Raw genomic sequence first — 25,094 nt, 5'->3', positions numbered from 1 at the left:
CAAACTGTCTCTGGAAGCAACGTCAGCACAAGAACTGTTCGTCGGGAGATTCATGGAATGGGTTTCCATGGCCGAGCAGCCGCACACAAGCCTAAGATCACCATGTGCAATGTGAAGCGTCGGCTGGAATGGTGTAAAGCTCACCACCATTGGACTCTGGAGCAGTGGAAACGCCTTCTCTGGAGTGATGAATCACGCATCACCATCTGGCAGTCCGACGGATGAATCTGGGATTGAGGGATGCTAGGAGAACAAAACCCATCCCAATGCAGTGCCAACTGTAAAGTTTGGTGGAGGAGGAATAATGGTCTGGGGCTTTTTTTCATGGTTCGGGCTAGGTCCCTTGGTTCCAGTGAAGGGAAGTCTTAACACTATAGCATATAATGACATTCTAGACGATTGTGTGCTTCCAACTTTGTGGTAACAGTTTGGGGAAGGCTCTTTCCTGTTTCAGAAATGGTTTGTTGAGATCGTTGAGGAAGAACTTGACTGGCCTGCACAGAACCCTAACCTCAACCTCATCAAACACCTTTGGGATGAATTGGAATGCCAACAGGGAGCCAGGCCTAATCGCCAAACAGCAGTGCCTGACCTCACGAATGCTCTTGTGGCTGAATGGAAGCAAGTACCCGGAGCAATGTTCCAACATCTAGTGGAAAGCCTTCTCAGAAGAGGAGAGGCTGTTATAGCAGCAAAGGGTGGGGACCAACTCCATATTATTTCCCATGATTTTGGAATGAGACATTTGACAAGCAGGTACATTCAAACAAACATGTACATTCATATCCATACTCTACCTGTATTCTCCCTCTCCTCCCTGTTTCTATTGGTAAGAATCATATCTTTCTTCTCATCCAGCAAGAATAGCTGGATCTCTTCTCCCCTCTAGTGACACATCAGAGTGGTACAGTGCAGTCAGACCATCCCAAATCGCTCTCTACCTCTTGGCCCTAACCCTTTGATATTAGCAGTGTAGTAGTGGTGGTGATTTGCACCAGTTCTTTTTTTCACTTTACAGATCTGCAAACATTGTAGTGTTTCACACTCAATTTGATTGTGAAATACCAAATATCAGCAAAACACATGTATCATGAATCTAACCTGTACAGTTTAAGCACAAAAATGTTTAAAGTACTTCACAAATATTTGATTGATGGATGCTGTCCTCTCCTGCTTCATTTGGACTCTCCTTTCACTTTTATCATTGTTGGGGATGAAGTGTTGTCACCAATCAATCTGTCTTTGGTGTGGCTGCCAAGGGTGCAGCAGGTAGCCTTGCAGTTAGAGGTGGAGGGTTGCTAGTTTGAATCCCGGGTCTGCCGGGGAAATAATCTGGCGGAAAGTGAGCTGCCTGCCGTTCTTCCATTGAGTCAAGGCACTTACCCACCCCCCCCACAATAACAGCTCCGCACACCCTCTTCTAAAACCTGTAGGTATGGGTATTTCAGAGGGGTTGATAAAGACAGAAGTAAAATGCCAGTTGGATCTAAAAATCGGTCTTCTCAAATGTATTCCAAACATCAACACAAGAGTTGTACAACTTCAAGACTGTAACCATCAAGAACTATGACAAAACAAAGCAATGCTAATGTATATTTGTTTTAATAAGCAACAGCCAAGCCATTTGACAGCATTGATTCTCTTATGACAAAAAAAAACAGCACTCAAAACACTTCATCTCGGAAATCAGACATTGTGACTCGCTTTTGTTTGGCATGTCCCTACCTGGCTGTGTCTTAATAGTGTTAACTAGCTTCCTTCCCTTGTGTCCTTTCCTCTATGGCCACTGATCTGGCAGGGCATGATAGGTGACAGCAACACGGAGGAAGGAAACCTCTACACGGAGGAAGGAAACCTCTACACGGAGGAAGGAAACCTCTACACGGAGGGAGGAAACCTCTACACGGAGGGAGGAAACCTCTCCACGGAGGGAGGAAACCTCTCCACGGAGGGAGGAAACCTCTCCACGGAGGGAAGGAAACCTCTCCACGGAGGGAGGAAACCTCTCCACGGAGGGAGGAAACCTCTCCACGGAGGGAGGAAACCTCTCCACGGAGGAAGGAAACCTCTACACGGAGGGAGGGAAACCTCTCCACGGAGGGAGGAAACCTCTACACGGAGGGAGGAAACCTCTCCACGGAGGGAGGAAACCTCTCCACGGAGGGAGGAAACCTCTCCACGGAGGGAGGAAACCTCTACACGGAGGGAGGAAACCTCTACACGGAGGGAGGAAACCTCTACACGGAGGGAGGAAACCTCTACACGGAGGGGAGGAAACCTCTACACGGAGGGAGGAAACCTCTCCACGGAGGGAGGAAACCTCTCCACGGAGGGAGGAAACCTCTACACGGAGGGAGGAAACCTCTACACGGAGGGAGGAAACCTCTCCACGGAGGGAGGAAACCTCTACACGGAGGGAGGAAACCTCTACACGGAGGGAGGAAACCTCTACACGGAGGGAGGAAACCTCTACACGGAGGGAGGAAACCTCTCCACGGAGGGAGGAAACCTCTCCACGGAGGGAGGAAACCTCTACACGGAGGAAACCTCTACGCCTCTATAAATTGACTAGCGGCAATGAAGGAACGGAATCAAGGTTGTGAAGAAGAAAAACACAGTCCAGTGTAGTGTTTTACAAGGTCAGCCATAGTAGTACGGCGCCCCTAGAGCTCAAGGGCACATCGACAAATGTATCACCTTGTCGGCTCAGGTACTCGAATCAGCGACCTCTTCGGCTGTTTACTGGCCTAACTAACCACAAGGTTACTTGCCGCACTCTAAAAATGGAAAGAAGGCAACGACAGTGTTGGCGAGACAGCCATTTAGTGTCTGTGTCCCAAATGGCACTCTATTCCCCATTGTATAGAGCACTACTTTTGACCTGAGCCTGATGCTGGCCCGGGTCAAACGTAGTGCACTATATAGGGAATAGGGTGCCACTTGGGACAGATATCGGTGATTACAGTAAACCTATAGATATGAAACAGTTCTGAGGTCATCTATTAAAACAAACAGTTAAAAACAAACTGACGTGACACTTAAGCCCTTTAAAGCCGATGAACACATGAAAGAGGAGGAGTGCGAGAGAGGGAAAGGAGGATAGGGGGGAGAGGATGGAAAAAGTCAACAACAGTAAGATAAACAACAAAAGGAGTTAACATTATAAAACCCAACAACACTATTCTACACACATACATAGGTATAACCATCAGAAATGAAAAACACATGTACACAACAGTTATGCTGAGAGTGCGTGTGTGATATCCTGCCATCCAAAACAACTCCATTTTGATTCAAACCTGACATCGGTTAGAGGAAACTTCTGTAAAACAGATCTAACAATAATTTATTTATGTTACAATAAAAATGAATAATAAAATGTAGGGTTTAAATGTGATATTGACACATGATTTGAATACATGGCTGTGTGTCTCTGTACGTGCAGGTGTCTGCACCCACAACAATGCCAAACCAACCCCCAACCTTGAAAATGTTGCATAATCTGCCAAGCAGTGTTCTGTTAGTTAGGATATCTGACCATTTAAGACATGGTTCCCATTCAAAAAACACAGCAAAGGTTGGGTCCAGACCATTTCAACTCAGCAAATAGGCATTATAATCTTATTATAGTCTGTTATTTTCAGATCATTTCTGTGAAATGGAATTGACCCCAACCCTTAACCATGAGTTATTACATCTAAAATCTACTTCCTTCACAAGCACAAACCACCTTCTGTCTCCCTCTTCTCCTCCTCCATATACAGAATGTATTCCCTACTTTTCTAGATGGAACCTTCCTCTGAGCTAAGCACTAACAAGATGTCGTAGAAATCAGAAGAGAAGTGGGCTTGTCTGCCTGCTAAACCCACCCCAGAGGTGTTGGAGCTAAACCCACCCCAGAGGTGTTGGAGCTAAACCCACCCCAGAGGTGTTGGACAATCCAGGCAGGTCATTGTCCCAAATGTCACCATAAATGAACTAAATAGGGCACTGGTCAAAGGCAGTGCACTAAATAGGGAGTAAGGTGCCTTTTGGGATGCTCCATAACAGGAACTAGTGAACGAGGGATTGCATATTTAATGTTCGTAACGTGAAGAAAACGTTTTAAAAAGCAAAGTTAAAGGCACGTCAACAGTCTAAAATACTAAAAACATAAAACCGTTGAAATGACAGTTTGAATTGACAATGGTTAGGAGGCATAATGTGATGCAGGACACATGTTGCTCTGGAGACGATCAGTTCGACCATGCTACAACAAAACGACTGAGTAAAGTAAGACATTATTCAGCGAAGGCAAGGTATCACACCTGAAGCCTGGTAGCTTGACAGACATGATCCTGGTCGCTGCGAGTGTATATTCTCCTAAAGGCACACTGTAGTGTAGAGTCAGTCATATAGGATAAACTACCTCAGTCAAATCTCTATCACACTCTACCAGGCATCCCTTTAAAAACCAAACATTGAAGTAAAATACATCCACAGAACATGCACACAGCACCGTCTGTGATAATATACGCCCACAGGCAGTGTGACTAGGGCTGCATCAAATAAAACAGAACGGAGAACTTGTAGTGTTGTGGTGTGTGTCATCTGAGGAATACAAATCTTTCCAAAGCACAGTCCTTTCTGGAGTGTCACTGGGAGTGTGTGTGTGTGTGTGTGTGTGTGTCAGTGTGCTCCTTTTGTCAGGCACAAAACATAGATAGATGAAGTAGGCATATCTTGGTATTAAGGAACAAGAGTCACAACCAATGTCCCGCCTCCCTGCGTGTCTTCCAATGGCATTTAGCCTACCCCCTGTTTCATCCAATGGCAGTTGGATCACACTTCCTCAAAAAAAGCCATCTGAGCCATGTAGGCAGAGTTTCTCTGAAAGAACAAAGAACAAAAATGTTTGAGAAAGGGAAAAATACTCCTCATAAAGAGGGCCCTGAGTTTTTCCTGGTTAGGTCATGTGGTCAAAATAGCATTTGAAAGGTATGGAGTTTGTTTTCTGTTGCCTCGGTTACACTAAACTGTAAAGATGAAATTAGTGTCTTAACAATCAAAAGGGTAAAAACTGCAGTGTTTAACACTCAATTCAGTAGTTTTGTGGTAAGTAACACCATCTAGTACTGTCCTCGTCATATCAAGGGTTCAACTGTCCCCGGGTTTAGATATGTTCCTGGTCGCTAGGAGACGGTAACAGAGGTCTCTTATCAATGGGACTAAAAACAACATTCTAACTGGTCAGGGGGAACAGCTGACAGATATACTGCACATAATAATAATAATAATAATAACAAACAAAAAACACCACACCATTTTGTTTAGGGGGAAGGAGGGCAACTAACATTACTATTGGGGCATGCTGGGAGGTTCTGGGGGGTGGTTCTAACATTACTATTGGGGCATGTAGGGAGGTTCTGGGGGTAGTTCTAATATTACTCTATTGGGGCATGTAGGGAGGTTCTGGGGGTGGTTCTAACATTACTATTGGGGCATGCTGGGAGGTTCTGGGGGTGGTTCTAACATTACTATTGGGGCATGTAGGGAGGTTCTGGGGGTAGTTCTAACATTACTATTGGGGCATGTAGGGAGGTTCTGGGGTAGTTCTAATATTACTCTATTGGGGCATGTAGGGAGGTTCTGGGGGTGGTTCTAATATTACTATTGGGGCATGCTGGGAGGTTCTGGGGGTGGTTCTAACATTACTATTGGGGCATGTAGGGAGGTTCTGGGGGTAGTTCTAACATTACTATTGGGGCATGTAGGGAGGTTCTGGGGGTAGTTCTAATATTACTCTATTGGGGCATGTAGGGAGGTTCTGGGGGTGGTTCTAATATTACTATTGGGGCATGTAGGGAGGTTCTGGGGGTGGTTCTAACATTACTATTGGGGCATGTAGGTAGGTTCTGGGGGTGGTTCTAATATTACTATTGGGGCATGTAGGGAGGTTCTGGGGGTGGTTCTAATATTACTATTGGGGCATGTAGGGAGGTTCTGGGGGTATTTCTAATATTACTATTGGGGCATGTAGGGAGGTTCTGGGGGTGGTTCTAACATTACTATTGGGGCATGTAGGGAGGTTCTGGGGGTAGTTCTAATATTACTATTGGGGCATGTAGGGAGGTTCTGGGGGTGGTTCTAACATTACTATTGGGGCATGTAGGGAGGTTCTGGGGGTAGAACTAACATTACTATTGGGGCATGTAGGGAGGTTCTGGGGGGTAGTTCTAATATTACTATTGGGGCATGTAGGGAGGTTCTGGGGGGTAGTTCTAATATTACTATGGGGCATGTAGGGAGGTTCTGGGGGTAGTTCTAATATTACTATGGGGGCATGTAGGGAGGTTCTGGGGGGTAGTTCTAATATTACTATTGGGGCATGTAGGGAGGTTCTGGGGGGTAGTTCTAATATTACTATGGGGCATGTAGGGAGGTTCTGGGGGGTAGTTCTAATATTACTATGGGGGCATGTAGGGAGGTTCTGGGGGTAGTTCTAATATGACTATGGGGCATGTAGGGTGGTAGTTCTAATATGACTATGGGGCATGTAGGGTGGTAGTTCTAATATGACTATGGGGCATGTAGGGTGGTAGTTCTAATATGACTATGGGGCATGTAGGGTGGTAGTTCTAATATGACTATGGGGCATGTAGGGTGGTAGTTCTAATATGACTATGGGGCATGTAGGGTGGTAGTTCTAATATGACTATGGGGCATGTAGGGTGGTAGTTCTAATATGACTATGGGGCATGTAGGGTGGTTCTAATATGACTATGGGGCATGTAGGGTGGTTCTAATATGACTATGGGGCATGTAGGGTGGTTCTAATATGACTATGGGGCATGTAGGGTGGTAGTTCTAATATGACTATGGGGCATGTAGGGTGGTTCTAATATTACTATGGGGCATGTAGGGTGGTTCTAATATTACTATGGGGCATGTAGGGTGGTTCTAATATTACTATGGGGCATGTAGGGTGGTTCTTACATTACTATGGGGCATGTAGGGTGGTTCTTACATTACTATGGGGCATGTAGGGTGGTTCAGGGGGGTAGCCGCGGGCCTCGTTGCGGAGGCTGTAGACCCCAGCCTGCTGCTGCTGCTCCTCCAACTTCAGAGACTCAATCTCAGACTTCAGCTCCTTCAGCTGGTCCTGCAGGTGTTTACTCTTCTCCACGTACTCTAGTCTGGGGGGGGTGAGATAGCCTTCACCTATCAGTTTTGTTTACTCAGCTTCGCAAGGTCATGAGAAAAGGGAACAACTTTTTGGAATGAAATGTCCCAAATGGCACCCTATTTCCTATGTAGTGCACTACTTCAGACGACAGACCCTGGTCAAAATTAGTGCACTATTGAGGGAATATGATGCCATTTGGAGGGAACCCAGCTCACCTCTCCCTCTCTATCTCCATTGACAGTCTCTTCATATCAGAGTCTTTAAAGTCGATGCGCATTGATCCGGATCCCAGAGCTAGGTCTCCTCCCTCTGGGGGAGGAGGGGGGGTGGAGTAGGCCGCTATGAGCTGGAACACACACAGAGAAAGAACAAGAGGTGCCAGTTATAGGGGCCAGGAAAAAGGGAGGATGTGGTTTTGATAACCTCTGTGGTGTGGTGTGTACTGGGTATGTTGTATTAGCTGTGATTGTAGTAGTGGTGAGCTCTAAAATGATGGTTCAGGTACCGGTTAAGATGTCTTGGTTAAGGTTATAGTTTTCTGTACCGGATAAGATGTCTTGGTGATCTCCAGGAGTTTCTGCTTGGCTCTCCTCTCAGCATCCTTGGCCTCTGTAAGGTCCTGCTTCAGATGGTCCGCCTCCTTCGACCTGCAGAGAGGAACCGCTACTTACTGTGCATTGACTAGTCAGCGATGCACAAAATATACAGCAGAGGTGGGCTGACCTTTATAACCAAGAGCGGAAAGTGGGTGTTTAAACTTCTGCATAATGAAGCGCACCCTGAGCAGACACTGAGTGCATTGTCTTAGGTTAAGCTCATCTGCAATCTCTACCATTCCTCCTGCTTAAGATAATCTGCAATCTCTACCATTCCTCCTGCTACTCGTGGCTACATTTGACCTTTACAACTACTTATCCTCTAAACTAAAACACTAATAATAATAACATGAACACTGACAGTAATATCTGTACCTCCTCTCTGACTGTTCCACCAGTTTGACGGCCAGCTGCTCTGCCTCTCTCATCTTCTGCTCCATCAGTCTCTTCTCCTCCTTGGTCTTGAGGGCGGTAGCCTCTATCCTTTGTCTCTCCTGCTCCGCCTCGGCAGCCTTGTGGGCCAACAGCTTGGCTTCCTCCTCGGCGATCTGGGCCTTCTCCGCCAGCAGATCTGCGGTCTCCTCTGAACGCAGCTACAAACAGACACAACACCTCCATAAGCAGACATAACACTTATAAACGGTTCATATACATTCCTAAGGAGAACCCGCTCTCATGGAGCAGACGCCACCCTTACCAGCGCCTCATTGGCCAGCCGTGCCTCGTCCTGCAGCTGGAACAGCCGTCTCTCCATCTCCTCCTTCGCTCGCTCTGCCTCCTCCCTCATTTGCTTCTCCCGTGCAAGGATCTGACGCTCCACCTGCAGATGAACAGGCAGTTCAGCCAATCAGAAAACAGAAAATATCACTCACAACCAATCAGAACACTCTGCCTGCCCTTGATAGGCAGAACAGCCAGTCGGAGAACAGACTGGGTAGCAACTGACATGGACTGTGTGCTATGTTCACAACATAGTATCTTCTCATTGAAAAATACTGGCAGCTAAGTCTATATAGAAACACTGTATATCTTTAAAAACGACACAAATACAGGGGTGTGGTAGAGTGTCTGTGGATGTGTTGAGAGCGGACCTTCTTGCGAGCCTTCTCCTCCTTGGCCTGAGACTTCATCTGCTGAACCTCGATGGAGTCCACCTTCCTCCTCCTCATGAACAGGTCATGGTTCCCAATGCACAGCTGCAGGATCTGAACACACACACACACATTGGTTAAAATGGACTTTACCAGATAAGAGTTTAAAACTGGCACCAACTCTGACTTCCTACAAACAACAACCTACCAGTTTGTTGACTCTCAGTTGGGAGGAGTAGAATTTGAAAACATCCTTCTTCTTGTCCAGAGGTTTTATTGTGAACTGTACCAGGGGAGAGGACAAAGTTAATAACACGTTATCATCTGTGTAGTAGATGGTAGCCATTAGCGTCGGGAAACCAAACCGCTGAGATCGGGTTTACTTCACGTAAAAACACAAAAGTGAGCTTGTGAAAACAGGCCGGTTTAATGTGGCTAGGTAGCCATAACACAAGAGATACATTTTTAAATTGGATGAAAATGAAATCAATAAATAAATAATAGCAGATTCACCGTGGTTACCTCCTTCTCGCTGTAGGAGATGTTGCGGATGCCGCTCCAGGGGAAAGACTTGTTGGGGTTCAGTTTGCTGTTGGGGCTGTAAATATGAAGGCCCTGGGCATCGACACCCAGTAGCAGGTCTGTGTCTCGTTTATTTTGCTGTGGAGAAATCACAATATAGAACATTTTACACATGTACTATTCATAGTCGGGGTGGCAGCGTAGCCTAGTGGTTAGAGCATTGGACTAGTAACCGGAAGGTTGCAACTTCAAACCCCCGAGCTGACAAGGTACAAATCTGTCGTTCTGCCCCTGAACAGGCAGTTAACCCACTGTTCCTAGGCCGTCATTGAAAATAAGAATGTGTTCTTAACTGACTTGCCTGGTTAAATAAAGGTTAAAAAAATATATATATATATAAACTCATGCATGTCTGTGCCATAATTCATTTGCTGTGGAGATATGATAGCATATATATATATATATATATATATATATATTCATACATGTACTATTAAGACACTGAAAAAAATAAACGCTACATGTACCTGCTGGTCCCATAATAATAAAGCTAACATATGGAATTGTTTTAAGATTTTTTATTTATTTTTTATTTCACCTTTATTTAACCAGGTTAAAGTTGAGTTGAGAACAAGTACTCATTTACAATTGCGATCTGGCCAAGATAAAGCAAAGCAGTTCGACACATACAACAACACAGAGTTGCACATGGAGAAAAACAAACTTACAGTCAACAGTAGAAAAATAAGTCTATATACGATGTGAGCAAATGAGGTGAGATAAGGGAGGTAAAGGCAAAAAAAAAAGGCTATGGTGGCGAAGTAAATACAAAATAGCAAGTAAAACCCTGGAATGGTAGATTTGCAGTGGAAGAATGTGCAAAGTAGAAATAAAAATAATGGGGTGCAAAGGAGCAAACTAAATAAATAAATACAGTAGGGGAAGAGGTAGTTGTTTGGGCTAAATTATAGACGAACTATGTACAGGTGCAGCAATCTGTGACCTGCTCTGACAGCTGGTGCTTAAAGCTAGTGAGGGAGATAAGTGTTTCCAGTTTCAGAGATTTTTGTAGTTCGTTCCAGTCATTGGTAGCAGAGAACTGGAAGGAGAGGCGGCCAAAGGTAGAATTGGTTTTGGGGGTGACCAGAGAGATATACCTGCTGGAGCGCGTGCTACAGGTGGGTGCTGCTATGGTGATCAGCGAGCTGAGATAAGGGGGGACTTTACCTAGCAGGGTCTTGTAGATGACCTCGAGCCAGTGGGTTTGGCAATGGACATGAAGCGAGGGCCAGCCAACGAGAGCGTACAGGTCGCAATGGTGGGTAGTATATGGGGCTTTGGTAATAAAACAGATGGCACTGTGATAGACTGCATCCAATTTATTGAGTACAGTGTTGGAGGCTATTTTGTAAATGACATCGCTGAAGTCGAGGATCGGTAGGGTGGTCAGTTTTACGAGGGTATGTTTAGCGGCATGAGTGAAGAATGCTTTGCTGCGAAATAGGAAGCCAATTCTAGATTTCATTTTGGATTGGAGATGTTTGATGTGAGTCTGGAAGGAGAGTTTACAGTCTAACCAGACACCTAAGTATTTGTAGTTGTCCACATATTCTCAGAACCGTCCAGAGTAGTGATGCTGGACGGGCGGGCAGGTGCAGGCAGCGATCGGTTGAAGAGCATGCATTTAGTTTAACTTGTATTGAAGAGCAATTGGAGGCCACGCAAGGAGAGTTGTATGGCATTGAAGCTTGTCTGGAGGGTTGTTAAGACAGTGTACAAAGAAGAGCCAGAAGTATAAAGAATGGTGTCGTCTGTGTAGAGGTGGATCGGAGACTCACCAGCAGCAAGAGCGACATCATTGATGTATACAGAAAAGAGTCAAGAATTGAACCCTGTGGCACCCCCATAGAGACTGCCATGCCCTGGTTCATTGATAATTTGTGTGAGATTGAGGGCATCAAGCTTAGATTGTAGGATGGCTGGGGTGTTAACCATGTTCCAGTTTAGGTCACTTAGCAGCACGAGCTCTGAAGATAGATGGGGGGCAATCAGTTCACATATGGTGTCCAGAGCACAGCTGGGGGCAGAGGGTGGGCTATAGCAGGCGGCAACAGTGAGAGACTTGTTTTTAGAGAGGTGGATTTTTAAAAGTAGGTCATACCAAGGATTGTTTAGCTATTTTATTTAGAATTTTAGGACCCCTTAAGGTATAAAAAACAAATATGTAAACATTTTTTGATGGACCATTGAATTTGGCCTTATTGCTACTAGCCCACAGAAACGCATTGAATATCAGATTCACTTCATAAAACAACAGATAGTCCCCGAAAACCCCCAGATTTGTACGTTGGACTGCCAGATGGTGAAGCGTGATTCATCACTTCAGAGAATGCATTTCCACTGCTTCAGAGTCCAATGGCGGCGAGCTTTACACCACTCCAGCCGACGCTTGGCATTGTGCATGGTGATCTTAGGCTTCTGTGCGGCTGCTCGGACAAGGAAAACCATTTCATGAAGCTCCCAAAGAACAACTCTTGTGCTGACGTTGCCTCCAGAGGCAGTTTGGAACTCTGTTGTGAGGGTTGCAACTGAGGACAGATGACATTTACGCAGTACTCGCTTCAGCACTCGGTGGTCTTGCTCTGTGAGTTGTGTGGTCTACCACTTCGCGGCTGAGCCGTTGTTGCTCCTAGACGTTTCCACTTCACAGTAACAGCCCTCACAGTTGACCGGGGCAGCTCTAGTAGGGTAGAAATGTGACGAAATGACCTGTTGGAAAGGTGGCATACTATGACAGTGCTATGTTTAAAGTCACTGAGCTCTTCAGTAAGGCCATTATATTGCCAATGTTTGTCTATGGAGATTGCATGGCGGTGTGCTCGGTTTTATACACCTGTCAGCAAAGGGAGCGGCTGAAATAGCTAAATCCACTCATTTGAAGGCGTGTCCACATACTTTTGTATATACAGTTGACTTCCATTAATTTTGAAGTACGTGTTCATGTGAGACTCAGCTTTCCACAGAGGGGTCATATTAGTGTGTAGCTCAAACTGTTCAGACGCTACAGACAGAAGAGGCTGTACTGACTTCAGAAGAGTCCCGTGATGCTTGTAGGGGTCGTAGAGCAACACTGAGAACACCATTGTGTTCTTAAGACTCAACTTTCCACAGAGGGGTCATAATAGTTCAGGGTCATTATTACCATACGGAAACTTTAGACGTTGTCTCGTGGTCTGACAAAACACAGCTCTAGCTAGCTCTGCCACCTTCCACCGCAGAAGTGGAAGGGCGATATCGGCAGATGACGTGGATTGAGACGCAGCCCATGCAACAACAAAAAAACAGACAGATGTGTATTATGTTAATTAGATTTCAGAAGGGCCCCGGAGAAGGGTGCAATACTTCATTTCTGAGTATTTACAAAAAAATGGGTCCCGAATCAACTACTTCTATTGGAAGTATTTTAAAATATTGTGTCTCAATTTCCTATTAATAGGGTAATACTTAAAAGCATTTTCAAAATACCTGGGTTAAATACACGGGAGTCTATTACAGTCAGTGTATGAGTATTTCCAAATACATTACAATAGTCAACTACAATTACAATAGTCAACTACAATTACAATAGTCAACTACTTGTTGACTAAAAACATATCTTAATAGTTATTTCCAAATGTGTCAAAGTAATTGTAATACCATAGATAGTATTCGAACCCAGGTCTGACGGAGTGCGTACATCAATACAAACCTTTGTTCGAGGGGATGGGTGAGCGAGGATAATGTAGAAGAGATAACTGGTATAATGCTCCCAAAGTGTAGTTTAATCAGACAAGGTTTCGACCCTAAACGGCGTCTTTATCCAATAATTGGGGGTCAAACAGCAAAAAAACATATGACTGTAAAATACCTTCAACTGTATTGGGCTGCTGAAGGTTGTAATCGGGCTGCCGAAGGTTGTGATCGGGCTGCCGAAGGTTGTAATCGGGCTGCTGAAGGTTGTAATCGGGCTGCTGAAGGTTGTAATCGGGCTGCTGAAGGCTGCGTTCTTATGTCCTTAAATGTAATACAGGCTATGTGTTTGGCTTTATTGACAAAGTTCCTACGAAGATAAATAAAGGTCTAAATTAGTTTGTGTTTGCATAGTACACTGACGATGTGCCCTTGAGCAATGCACTTGACACTATTTTTGCACCAGCCGGGCCGCATGGCTGACCCTGTAAAAACAACATTTCACTGCACCTATCCGGTGTATGTGACAAAATATATTTTTTAAATTCAACAAGGATGGTCAACTCCAGTCCTACTCCTGGTCTGATTGGTGTCACACATGTTCCCCCAGTCCTAGGTAAAACAGCTGATAAAACTAACTATTCTAAACTGGCTGGGCCAATCAGGCCAGTGAGTTGCCTGCAGCCCATTCCTGTTATACAAATCACCAGAGGGTAACAAACTGTTTGATTGGAAGGTATAAGAAACATAGTGGAAACTCCCTCTGTCCCATGCCTTCACCAATCCAATTATTTAAAATTTGTGGGAAGTAGTGAACGAGTGTACACTTCAGGAGAAAGGAGATATTATTGGGACGCAGCCAAAGTAAGAGAGAAGTGTTTGACTAAAGGAGTGACTCACAGTGATGGCAAAGTAGCTGACTCCATACATGTCCAGGTCCTGAGCTATCTTCAGGTAGTCCATCTCAGCCTCATCCCTGTGAACAGCACACATACCAAACACATCAATCATTAGACAACACTGTCTCTGGCCCAGCAACACAAGTCAATGGGTCATGTTTCTCCCATAGATACAGAACTACATCTGACTCGTCCGGTACTGGTAGATATTGCTCTATAGCTGTGTTTCTCAACTCCAGTGCTCCAGTAACCCCATCAGTACACATTTTTGCCATAGAACCACACAAGCACACCAGATTCTATCAATCAACTAATCATAAAGCCCTTGACAAGTTGAATCAGGGCCACGTTCAGCAGCCAAACATTATCGAACTTTGCAGATAGAAATGCCATGAATGGAGCAGACATGAGTCCTTATTATACATGTCAGAGATACATGTTAGTTCTACATAACATTTCTATCTGAACGTTCCAAAATGTGGTGTGCTGCTGAATGCTCCCCAGGTGCATTTGTCCGGGGCTACAACAAGAATGTGAACTGCTGGGAGAACATCAGGTCCAGAGTTGAGAAACTCTCTGCTTCTCTATAAGTAGTAGATGCGTCAGCTGGTCTTACCTGGCGATGCCTCTGTGCTCTGCATACCAGGCTGTGATCTTCTCCTCCCACATGTCTGCAGTCATCTGGTACTGCATCAGAACCTGTGGAAACAAACAAATAACAACACGATCTCACTCACATCAAAAGACAACCACACATACACAAATAACATGATCACGCACACACACCCACTTATTTTTCCATAGTGGTACTACTTACTCTTTTAGGTAGGAGCTCATCCTGGGCTAAGAATCCTGGCTTGTGAAAGTTTGGTTCATAGTCCCCATACTGTATGAGAGAGAAAAAGACATTAATGTAAATGTCAGCTTTCGAAATCTACATCTGGAGAAGCCTTGAAAACACAGCCCCATATATTAATATCAACACAAGATATTCACACTGAAAAGGCATTTTCTTACCTTGGCTTGAACAGCGTACGACGCCAACAGGACAGAGGCTTCAGGAGAACAGAAAATTTCCTCGTCTAATATTTGCTTTTTCACCTGGAGGGTGAATGAGACATTAACCCAACCCGTTCTCAGCAAAGACACTGGGTAGTCTGAGAACAGTTGGCACGACAAGACTCCTCAGGGCAATTAAGCTACAGTAGTCAAGCCAGAACATAAAAGAGCTGAATCCCAACTTGATATATATACACTAGAGGTTGACCGATTAATTAGGGCCGATTTAAATTTTCATAAATCGGTAATCTGCCTTTTTGGATGCCGATTACATTGCAATCCACGAGGAAACTGGGTGGTAGGCTGACCACCTGTTACGCGTGTGAAGCTGCCACGCGAGTGCAGCGTCAAAAGGACCTTGTGGCTGCAAGGAGCCAAGGTAAGTTGCTAGCTAGCATTAAACCTATCTTATAAAAAAACAATCAATCTTCACATAATCACTAGTTAAATACACATGGTTGATGATATTACTGGGTTAACTAGCTTGTTCTGCGTTGCATATAATCAATGTTAATTTATCATCGAATCACAGCCTACTTCAACTGTAGCAAAAGGGCATTGCCGAAAAAAAGCACAATTATTGCACAAAATGTACCCAACCATAAACATCAATCCCTTTCTTAAAAATCAATACACAGAAGTATATATTTTTTAAACCTGCAAATTTAGTTAAAAGAAATTCATGTTAGCATACAATATTAACTAGGGAAATTGTGTCACTTCTCTTGCGTTCAGTGCAAACAGAGTCAGGGTATATGTAACAGCTTGGGCCGCCTGGCTCGTTGTGAACTCATTTGCCAGAATTTTACATAATTATGACATAACATTGAAGGTTGTGCAATGTAACAGCAATATTTAGACTTAGGGATGCCAGCCATTCGATGAAACACGGAACGGCTCCGTATTTCAATGAAAGAATAAACATTTTGTTTTCTAAATGATAGTTTCGGGATTGACCATATTAATGACCAAAGGCTCATATTTCTGTGTGTTATTATATTATAATTAAGTCTATGATTTGATAAAAATAATAATAATAATAATAGATAGAGCAGTCTGACTGAGCAGTGGTAGGCAGCAGCAGGCTCGTAAGCATTCATTCAAACAGCACTTCAATGTGTTTGCCAGCAGCTCTTAGCAATGCTTGATGCACTGTGCTGTTTATGACTTCATGCCTATCAACTCCCGAGATTAGGCAGGCAATACTAAAGTGCCTATAAGAACATAAAAATAGTCAAAGGTATAGGAAATACAAATGGTATAGAGAGAACTAGTCGATGCGTCATAATTCCTATAATAACTACAACCTAAAAGGAACCGACTAACCCATGTTCAACTGCTGTTCACATGGAACCCTTCTCCACTCCGACCTTCAAAGTTCTCGTTTGAATATTTGCTCTCTTTCTAAAATTATCCGCCGCAATTGTTGCAACCCCTATTACTAGCCTGTTCAGTCTCTCTTTCGTATCATCGGAGATCCCCAAAGATTGGAAAGCTGCTTCAGTCATCCCCCTCTTCAAAGGGGGAGACACTTGTCGTGACGTTGTATTAGTTAATGTGACGACAGTTGCTCATCGCATGATTAAAAGTTCCTAATTGCGCGATTAACTGAATCAAGCAATTATTAACTCATTAACCTGGGGCACCATGGGAAAACTAGTTTTTATTGAGTTTCTATTTCCCAAATTAACTAAAAAAATATCAGAATATCGATTTTACAACAGCCGCTAATGAATCAGTTACTTCTAAAATCTTGTTCTGGGAATCTGCACGGACCCGGGTCTCACCAATGAGTTCGTACCACACCAATCTTAGTTGAATATTTATTTACTAGAAAGCTAAAATGATGATAAAAGATACACAAAACATATTCTAGGCTATTATTTAGGACTTAGTATAACGGGCCACACTATGGCGCGTGTTACCCAAAATGGGGATTTAAAAAGAGAAAGTATGAGAGAAATATACATTTGGGTGAATTTGTCAGCTATGCTTATTCAAACCCTAGCCTTGCCCCAAACTGCCGCTCTTATGGATCAGAAGATAATGATGTAATTACGTGGGGAAGGTCTCCGTGGATTCTCCGCGTGGACCGCTCAGGCTGCTCAATGATGCACTTCTCCGGCGCACCCCTCTGGTCGTCCTCACGATGTCAGTGTCCTTTTGGCTTAGGAGCCTGTTCCCTCGCCCTTGTTCTGGAAGGGCTCTTCTGAGGACAGACAGCTCTGTAGCTCAGAGCTCACAGCGTAGGAATGAAACAGTGTAGATACCACGATTTGATGGGAAGTGGAAGCTAGGTAGTTCGACTTGAATTCACACACTTAGACACAGTTACTCATCCGTAGCTTGGGTAGAAAAATATTTCTTTGTCTTCAAACTTGTGTTGCGTTTTGGGTTCATTGACTTTTTAGACCTCGGCTGCAGCTTGGGTCACTTAGTCTTATCTGTAAATTCTTTACTCACAGGTTGTATACCTTCGTGTCAGAAGTGGGCGTAACCGCCTTTAGGGCAATTCTCTGGGCGTACCTAGTTAAGAGCAAGGTCTAGATTTGACTCAAATCCAATTTTAGACAACTAACTTCACATTTCATCTTTACCAAAACATTCTCTTTGATTTGGACATTTTCCATACAACGTATAAACATCAAATATATACTAGGTAAACTGTTGACGTTACAATGTTTTCGTAATAACGTCATCTATTAACCTTTAATAACAAAACAAAAATGACATTTTCATATTCCATCTATCGTCATGACCACCATTTTGGCTGACGGAAACCATTGTTCCAAAGTCCTTTTATTTCATGTTTAATGTTCTGAGGCTGGTTCTCCATAGTAACAGGACAAAAGAAAGTTGTCTGTGGCCTAAGATTTACCATGGGCGTGAGGGGTCATAAAACCCCCACATCTTCAGACCCGCATCTTCAGATCCTCATCGGCAGACTCGATAGCCTTGGTTTCTCAAATGATTGCCTCGCCTGGTTCACCAACTCCTTCTCTGATAGAGTTCAGTGTGTCAAATCGGAGGGCCTGTTGTCCGGGCCTCTGGCAGTATCTATGGGGGTGCCACAGGGTTCAATTCTTGGGCCGACTCTTCTCTGTATTCATCAATGATGTCGCTCTTGCTCCATTCTGTATACTTCTGGCCCTTCTTTGGACACTGTGTTAACAACCCTCCAGACGAGCTTCAATGCCATACAACTCTCCTTCCGTGGCCTCCAACTGCTCTTAAATACAAGTAAAACTAAATGTCTTCAACCGATCGCTGCCTGCACCTGCCCGTCCAGCATCACTACTTTGGACGGTTCTGAGAATATGTGGACAACTACAAATACTTAGGTGTCTGGTTAGACTGTAAACTCTCCTTTCAGACTCACATTAAGCATCTCCAATCCAAAATTAAATCTAGAATTGGCTTCCTATTTCGCAGCAAAGCATCCTTCACTCATGCCGCTAAACATACCCTCGTAAAACTGACTATCCTACTGATCCTCCAAATCAAATCAATTTTTATTTGTCACATACACATGGTTAGCAGATGTTAATGCGAGTGTAGCAAAATGCTTGTGCTTCTAGTTCCGACAATGCAGTAATAACCAACAAGTAATCTAACTAACAATTCCAAAACTACTGTCTTATACACAGTGTAAGGGGATAAAGAATATGTACATAAAGATATATGAATGAGTGATGGTACAGAGCAGCATAGGCAAGATACAGTAGATGGTATCGAGTACAGTATATACATATGAGATGAGTATGTAAACAAAGTGGCATAGTTAAAGTGGCTAGTGATACATGTATTACATAAGGATGCAGTAGATGATATGGTATGTAACATTATATTAGGTAGCATTGTTTAAAGTGGCTAGTGATATATTTTACATCAATTCCCATTATTAAAGTGGCTGGAGTGGAGTCAGTGTCAGTGTGTTGGCAGCAGCCACTCAATGTTAGTGGTGGCTGTTTAACAGTCTGATGGCCTTGAGATAGAAGCTGTTTTTCAGTCTCTCGGTCCCAGCTTTGATGCACCTGTACTGACCTCGCCTTCTGGATGATAGCGGGGTGAACAGGCAGTGGCTCGGGTGGTTGTTGTCCTTGATGATCTTTATGGCCTTCCTGTAACATCGGGTGGTGTAGGTGTCCTGGAGGCCAGGTAGTTTGCCCCCGGTGATGCGTTGTGCAGACCTCACTACCCTCTGGAGAGCCTTACGGTTGTGGGCGGAGCAGTTGCCGTACCAGGCGGTGATGCAGCCCGCCAGGATGCTCTCGATTGTGCATCTGTAGAAGTTTGTGAGTGCTTTTGGTGACAAGCCGAATTTCTTCAGCCTCCTGAGGTTGAAGAGGCGCTGCTGCGCCTTCTTCACGATGCTGTCTGTGTGAGTGGACCAATTCAGTTTGTCTGTGATGTGTATGCCGAGGAACTTAAAACTTGCTACCCTCTCCACTACTGTTCCATCGATGTGGATAGTGGGGTGTTCCCTCTGCTGTTTCCTGAAGTCCACAATTATCTCCTTCGTTTTGTTGACATTGAGTGTGAGGTTATTTTCCTGACACCACACTCCAAGGGCCCTCACCTCCTCCCTGTAGGCCGTCTCGTCGTTGTTGGTAATCAAGCCTACCACTGTTGTGTCGTCCGCAAACTTGATGATTGAGTTGGAGGCGTGCGTGGCCACGCAGTCGTGGGTGAACAGGGAGTACAGGAGAGGGCTCAGAACGCACCCTTGTGGGGCCCCAGTGTTGAGGATCAGCGGGGTGGAGATGTTGTTGCCTACCCTCACCACCTGGGGGCAGCCCGTCCGGAATTCCAGTACCCAGTTGCACAGGGCGGGGTCGAGACCCAGGGTCTCGAGCTTGATGACGAGCTTGGAGGGTACTATGGTGTTGAATGCCGAGCTGTAGTCGATGAACAGCATTCTCACATAGGTATTCCTCTTGTCCAGATGGGTTAGGGCAGTGTGCAGTGTGGTTGAGATTGCATCGTCTGTGGACCTATTTGGGCGGTAAGCAAATTGGAGTGGGTCTAGGGTGTCAGGTAGGGTGGAGGTGATATGGTCCTTGACTAGTCTCTCAAAGCACTTCATGATGACGGAAGTGAGTGCTACGGGGCGGTAGTCGTTTAGCTCAGTTACCTTAGCTTTCTTGGGAACAGGAACAATGGTGGCCCTCTTGAAGCATGTGGGAACAGCAGACTGGTCAATGCAATTTACAAAATAGCCTCCAACACTCTACTCAGCAAATTGGATGTCGTCTATCACAGTGCCATCCGTTTTGTCACCAAAGCCCCATATACTACCCACCACTGCGACCTGTATGCTCTCGTTGGCTGGCCCTCACTTCATATTTGTCGCCAAACCCACTGGCTCCAGGTCATCTATAAGTCTTTGCTTATAGGCAGGTAAAGCCCCGCCTTATCTCAGCTCACTGGTCAAAATAGCAGCACCCACCCGTAGCACGTGCTCCAGCAGGCATATTTCACTGGTCATCCCCAAAGCCAACTCCCCTTTTGACCACTTTTCCTTCCAGTTCTCTGCTGCCAATGACTGGAATGAATTGCAAAATCACCGAAGCTGGAGTCTTATATCTCCCTCACTAACTTTAAGCATCAGCTGTCAGAGCAGCTTACCGAACATTGCACCTGTACGCAGCCCATCTGTAAATAGCGCACCCAACTACCTCATCCCCATATTGTTATTTATTTGAACTCCTTTGCACCCCAGTATCTCTACTTGCACATTCATCTTCTGCACATCTGTCACTCCTGTGTTAATGCTAAATTGTAATTATTTTGCCACTATGGCCTATTTATTGCCTTACCTCCCTAATCTTAATACATTTGCACACACTGTATATAGGTTTTTCATTTGTGTTATTGACGGTACGTTTGCTTATCCCATGTGTAATTCGGTGTTTGTGTCGCACTGCTTTGCTTTAACTTGGCCAGGTTGCAGTTGGAATTGAGAACTTATTGAATCTGAATCTGCAATAGGTAAGCAGCTTGGTTTGAATAAATCAACTGTGGGAGCAATTATTAGGAAATGGAAGACATACAAGACCACTGATAATCTCCCTCGATCTGGGGCTCCACGCAAGATCTCACCCTGTGGGGTCAAAATGATCACAAGAACAGTGAGCAAAAATCCCAAAACCACACGGGGGGGATCTAGTGACTGACCTGCAGAGAGCTGGGACCAAAGTAACAAAGCCTACCATCAGTAACACACTATGCCGCCAGGGACTCAAATCCTGCAGTGCCAGACATGTCTCCCTGCTTAAGCCAGTACATGTCCAGGCCCGTCTGAAGTTTGCTAGAGAGCATTTGGATGATCCAGAAGAAGATTGGGAGAATGTCATATGCTCAGATAAAACCAAAATAGAACTTTTTGGCAAAAACTCAACTCGTCGTGTTTGGAGGACAAAGAATGCTGAGTTGCATCCAAAGAACACCATACCTACTGTGAAGCATGGGGGTGGAAACATCATGCTTTGAGTCTGTTTTTCTGCAAAGGGACCAGAACGACTGATCTGTGTAAAGGAAAGAATGAATGGGGCCATGTATCGTGAGATTTTGAGTGAAAACCTCCTTCCATCAGCAAGGGCATTGAAGATGAAACGTGGCTGGGTCTTTCAGCATGACAATGATCCCAAACACACCGCCCGGGCAACGAAGGAGTGGCTTCGTAAGAAGCATTTCAAGGTCCCGGAGTGGCCTAGCCAGTCTCCAGATCTCAACCCCATAGAAAATCTTTGGAGGGAGTTGAAAGTCCGTGTTGCCCAGCAACAGCCCCAAAACATCACTGCGCTAGAGGAAATCTGCATGAAGGAATGGGCCCAAATACCAGCAACAGTGTGTGAAAACCTTGTGAAGACTTACAGAAAACGTTTGACCTCTGTCATTGCCAACAAAGGGTATATAACAAAGTATTGAGATAAACATTTGTTTTTGACCAAATACTTATTTTCCACCATAATTTGCAAATAAATTCATTCAAAATCCTACAATGTGATTGTCGGGATTTTTTTCTCTCTCATTTTGTCTGTCATAGTTGAAGTGTACCTATGATGAAAATTACAGGCCTCTCTCATCTTTTTAAGTGGGAGAACTTGCACAATTGGTGGCTGACTAAATACTTTTTTGCCCCACTGTATATTGCACTTTTACTTCCTTCTCCAACACTGTTTTTGCATTACTTAAACAAAATTGAACATGTTTCATTATTTATTTGAGACTAAATAGATTTTATTGATGCATTATATTAAGTTAAAATAATGTTCATTCAGTATTGTTGTAATTGTCATTATTACATACACACACAAATATATATATATATAATTATCATTATTACATACATACATATATAAATATATATAAATATATATATATAAATATATATAAATATAATATATAAATATATATAAATATATATAAATATATATAAATATATATATATATATATATATAAATATATATATATATATAAATATATATAAATATATATAAATATATATAAATATATATATATATATATATATAAATATATATAAATATATATAAATATATATAAATATATATATATATATATATAAATATATATATATATATATATATATATATATATATATATACACACACACACACATATATGTGTGTGTGTGTATATATATATATATATAAATCATCCGATTAATTGGGATCAGCTTTTTTTTGGGTCCTCCAATAATCGGTATCGGCGTTGAAAAATCATAATCGGTCTACCTCTAATATATACACAAATAATCGACATCAAAGCATTGTTAGATTCCTGGATTCCCTAACAAGAGTTTAAATACAGTTGTTTTACCTGCAGAAAGAAGAGGTGTTGTGTGATTTCCTGCACCAGCTCCTCTTCTACCTTCTCTGGGAAGAACTTGGCCAGGAAGTGAAACGTTATCGGTGAGTCTTTAGGGACCTCTTGATCCAAGACCTGCATACACACAAACAAAAAAATCAATACTGTTAGGTAATGACACATCTTATTTTTTTCCATTATCTTGCTTTCTCTCCATCTTTCCTTCCCTATCTCCCTTGCCCCCCCCATCTCCTATCAAGATCCTGCCCCTCCTCCTCTTGCCTTTACACCCCTCTCTCACTCACCCGTTTCTCTGTCTTCAGCCATGCATAGGTGTCCTTCACTGTGTACCGGAGCCCAAAAAACCAGGTTTCCCTCAGACCCACTGTCCGACACACCAGATCAAACAGATCCTTCCCTTTCCATTTCACCTGAGAGATAGGGGAGGAGGGGGAGGGGGGCAGAGGAGACAGAGAATATTTGCATTAATAATTATTTGTTTTTGTTTTCTAACATGACCATGAGGGAGGAAGGAGGGAGCGAGAGCATTCAAGACTACTATTTCAGCTACTGTTTCTGTTTGTTGTACACACAAAAATGTAATGTCATTACAATAAGGCAAAAGTACATTACCTCACAGCTAAACTCCATTTCAGCATCCATAGTGATGACTTTGACCTTAAAAGTCTTTGGTTGTTTCTTTTTTAATCCTAAAATCGACATTTTGGAGGCCTTGGAGATTGGTGAGATACCTGTAGAAGGGGAAAACGCCACAGAATACATGTTGATGGAATAATGATTGACAACTTCATGGTTTTGCTAGCCCAGATTTAGGCCCACATCCCCAGAATTTGGTTCTGGTTTCCAAGATGATCCTGTCTTGATCGCTACAACAACTAATTTATTGTATTGTGAATATTTTATATAAATATATAATGAGCAAAAGACACCCGCTCTCAAACAAAGTATAGAAAATGGTCTAGCGTAGCTAGTTAAATGAGATGTTAGATTCAACGTTACCCTCTTGTTGTGACCATCCTCCATCAGCATCTAACGTAGCTACTGTTAGCTAGCTAACGTTAGTTAGCAAACATTATTTCTCACTCACAGTTTGTCCCAGCTTTATAGAGTTCATTAACTACAGGGTGTCAACATTGCTATTCCTTCAAATATAGTTATTCACAACATGTATGTGTTTTAGCTATTTGTTTACACATGCGCAAAGTAAGGTAGCCTGTGTTTGGTCTAGATAAACTAGCTAGTAAATTAGCAAAATGGCTTTGTAACTGTAGTCAGAAGAAACGACTAAAAACGTCTAAACCATTTTTTTGGTGTCATATATGCTAGCTTTAGAAAAAGTGCATTAAAATGTAGCTAAACCTTTATCTTAGGGGGGTAACTCACGTTACTAGACTAGGCCGAGTCCCAGGAATAAACTGCTCCACTCCTGCCGTCCAAGAGTCAAACGGAAAGGCTGAGATTTGTCTGGGAAAGCCACCGAACCTTTCGGAGCTGGCTACAATAACACGAACAAGTTTTACGCCACGAAAGCGGACCAAAACAGGTTGTGGGACGGACGAAACGTTCTCCAAACATCCATAATGACAAAATATATATATATATATTTTTATGTACAGAAGGAGCTTTAAAAAGCGAACGGTAAATACCGATTACTTAAACTAGCTAAACGCTCATAATATAGGGACGTGAATTTACAACGCAGCTACCGATGAATTCCCGAATACGCGTCCACTGGCAGAGATCCGTTAGAGGAGATGGGAATCCTATCAACGCCACACTGTGCGCGCGTTTCCCCTGCATCCTCAATGGGCTACGCGGTGCACTCTGGGGGGGCAAGCTTGAGTTTTCCTTCAAGGAGACAATGGGAGTCAATTGCGTGCCAGCGCGATAACCCAACATGAGCATTTTTTATTTATTTTTATTTCACCTTTATTTAACCAGGTAGGCTAGTTGAGAACAAGTTCTCATTTAGCATGAATTTCGTGAACAAAGAAGTACAACATTACAAATACTTTTTTTTTTTTTTTTTTCGAGATGTGAGATAACTAACTTGTTTTCTGTAATATCGTATCGTGTTAGAATCGCGAAAATACGTACTTTCGAGGAAAATAGGCAGGTTTATCGAATTATTCCCTGACTGAGAAGGGGTTATGTTAGCAACTACGTGACGCACCATGACAA

At 43.5% G+C, this 25,094-nt stretch overlaps 2 protein-coding genes across 4 annotated transcripts in view; one reads left to right on the top strand and one right to left on the bottom strand.

Moving 5' to 3' along the window:
- Positions 1 to 25,094, top strand: part of LOC112231423 — a gene marked incomplete in the record, with an annotated part of 690,592 nt that overhangs the window by 375,934 nt on the left and 289,564 nt on the right.
- Positions 1,584 to 24,711, bottom strand: nf2b (neurofibromin 2b (merlin)). Of its 3 annotated transcripts, XR_006080735.1 has the most exons (18): positions 24,297 to 24,711; positions 23,526 to 23,644; positions 23,198 to 23,323; positions 22,905 to 23,027; positions 15,020 to 15,103; positions 14,820 to 14,888; positions 14,619 to 14,701; positions 14,004 to 14,079; positions 9,366 to 9,512; positions 9,061 to 9,135; positions 8,853 to 8,966; positions 8,459 to 8,581; positions 8,137 to 8,354; positions 7,710 to 7,812; positions 7,381 to 7,511; positions 7,007 to 7,175; positions 2,489 to 4,869; positions 1,584 to 2,425 (listed from the first exon to the last, which is right to left on the bottom strand). XR_006080735.1 is itself a non-coding variant. In XM_042311720.1 (17 exons), exons 2-17 carry the CDS (start codon positions 23,613 to 23,615, stop codon positions 4,822 to 4,824), a joined length of 1,779 nt encoding a protein of 592 aa, XP_042167654.1. In that variant the 5' UTR covers positions 23,616 to 23,644; positions 24,297 to 24,711; the 3' UTR covers positions 1,584 to 4,821. The 3 variants fall into 3 exon arrangements, 2 of the variants coding, with proteins under 2 accessions (XP_042167654.1, XP_042167655.1); XM_042311720.1 differs by having other exon boundaries at positions 1,584 to 4,869; XM_042311721.1 differs by having other exon boundaries at positions 1,584 to 4,869; positions 9,375 to 9,512; positions 24,297 to 24,710.

This window comes from Oncorhynchus tshawytscha, linkage group LG33 (genome assembly GCF_018296145.1).
Source record: "Oncorhynchus tshawytscha isolate Ot180627B linkage group LG33, Otsh_v2.0, whole genome shotgun sequence".
NCBI classification, from domain to species: domain Eukaryota; kingdom Metazoa; phylum Chordata; class Actinopteri; order Salmoniformes; family Salmonidae; genus Oncorhynchus; species Oncorhynchus tshawytscha.
Note: the sequence above shows the minus strand (reverse complement) of the source record. Positions and strands in the feature narration are given on the sequence as shown.

What these genes read in the sequence shown, in the direction of transcription:
- nf2b (XM_042311720.1), bottom strand. Translation starts at nt 23,615, where the DNA reads ATGTCGATTTTAGGATTAAAAAAGAAACAACCAAAGACTTTTAAGGTC. An exon ending in AAATGGAGTTTAGCTGTGAG is followed by an intron (nt 23,324 to 23,525) that starts GTAATGTACTTT and finishes CCTATCTCTCAG; the next exon opens with GTGAAATGGAAAGGGAAGGA. An exon ending in ATGGAGATAGAGAGGGAGAG is followed by an intron (nt 7,176 to 7,380) that starts GTGAGCTGGGTT and finishes CACCCCCCCCAG; the next exon opens with ACTAGAGTACGTGGAGAAGA.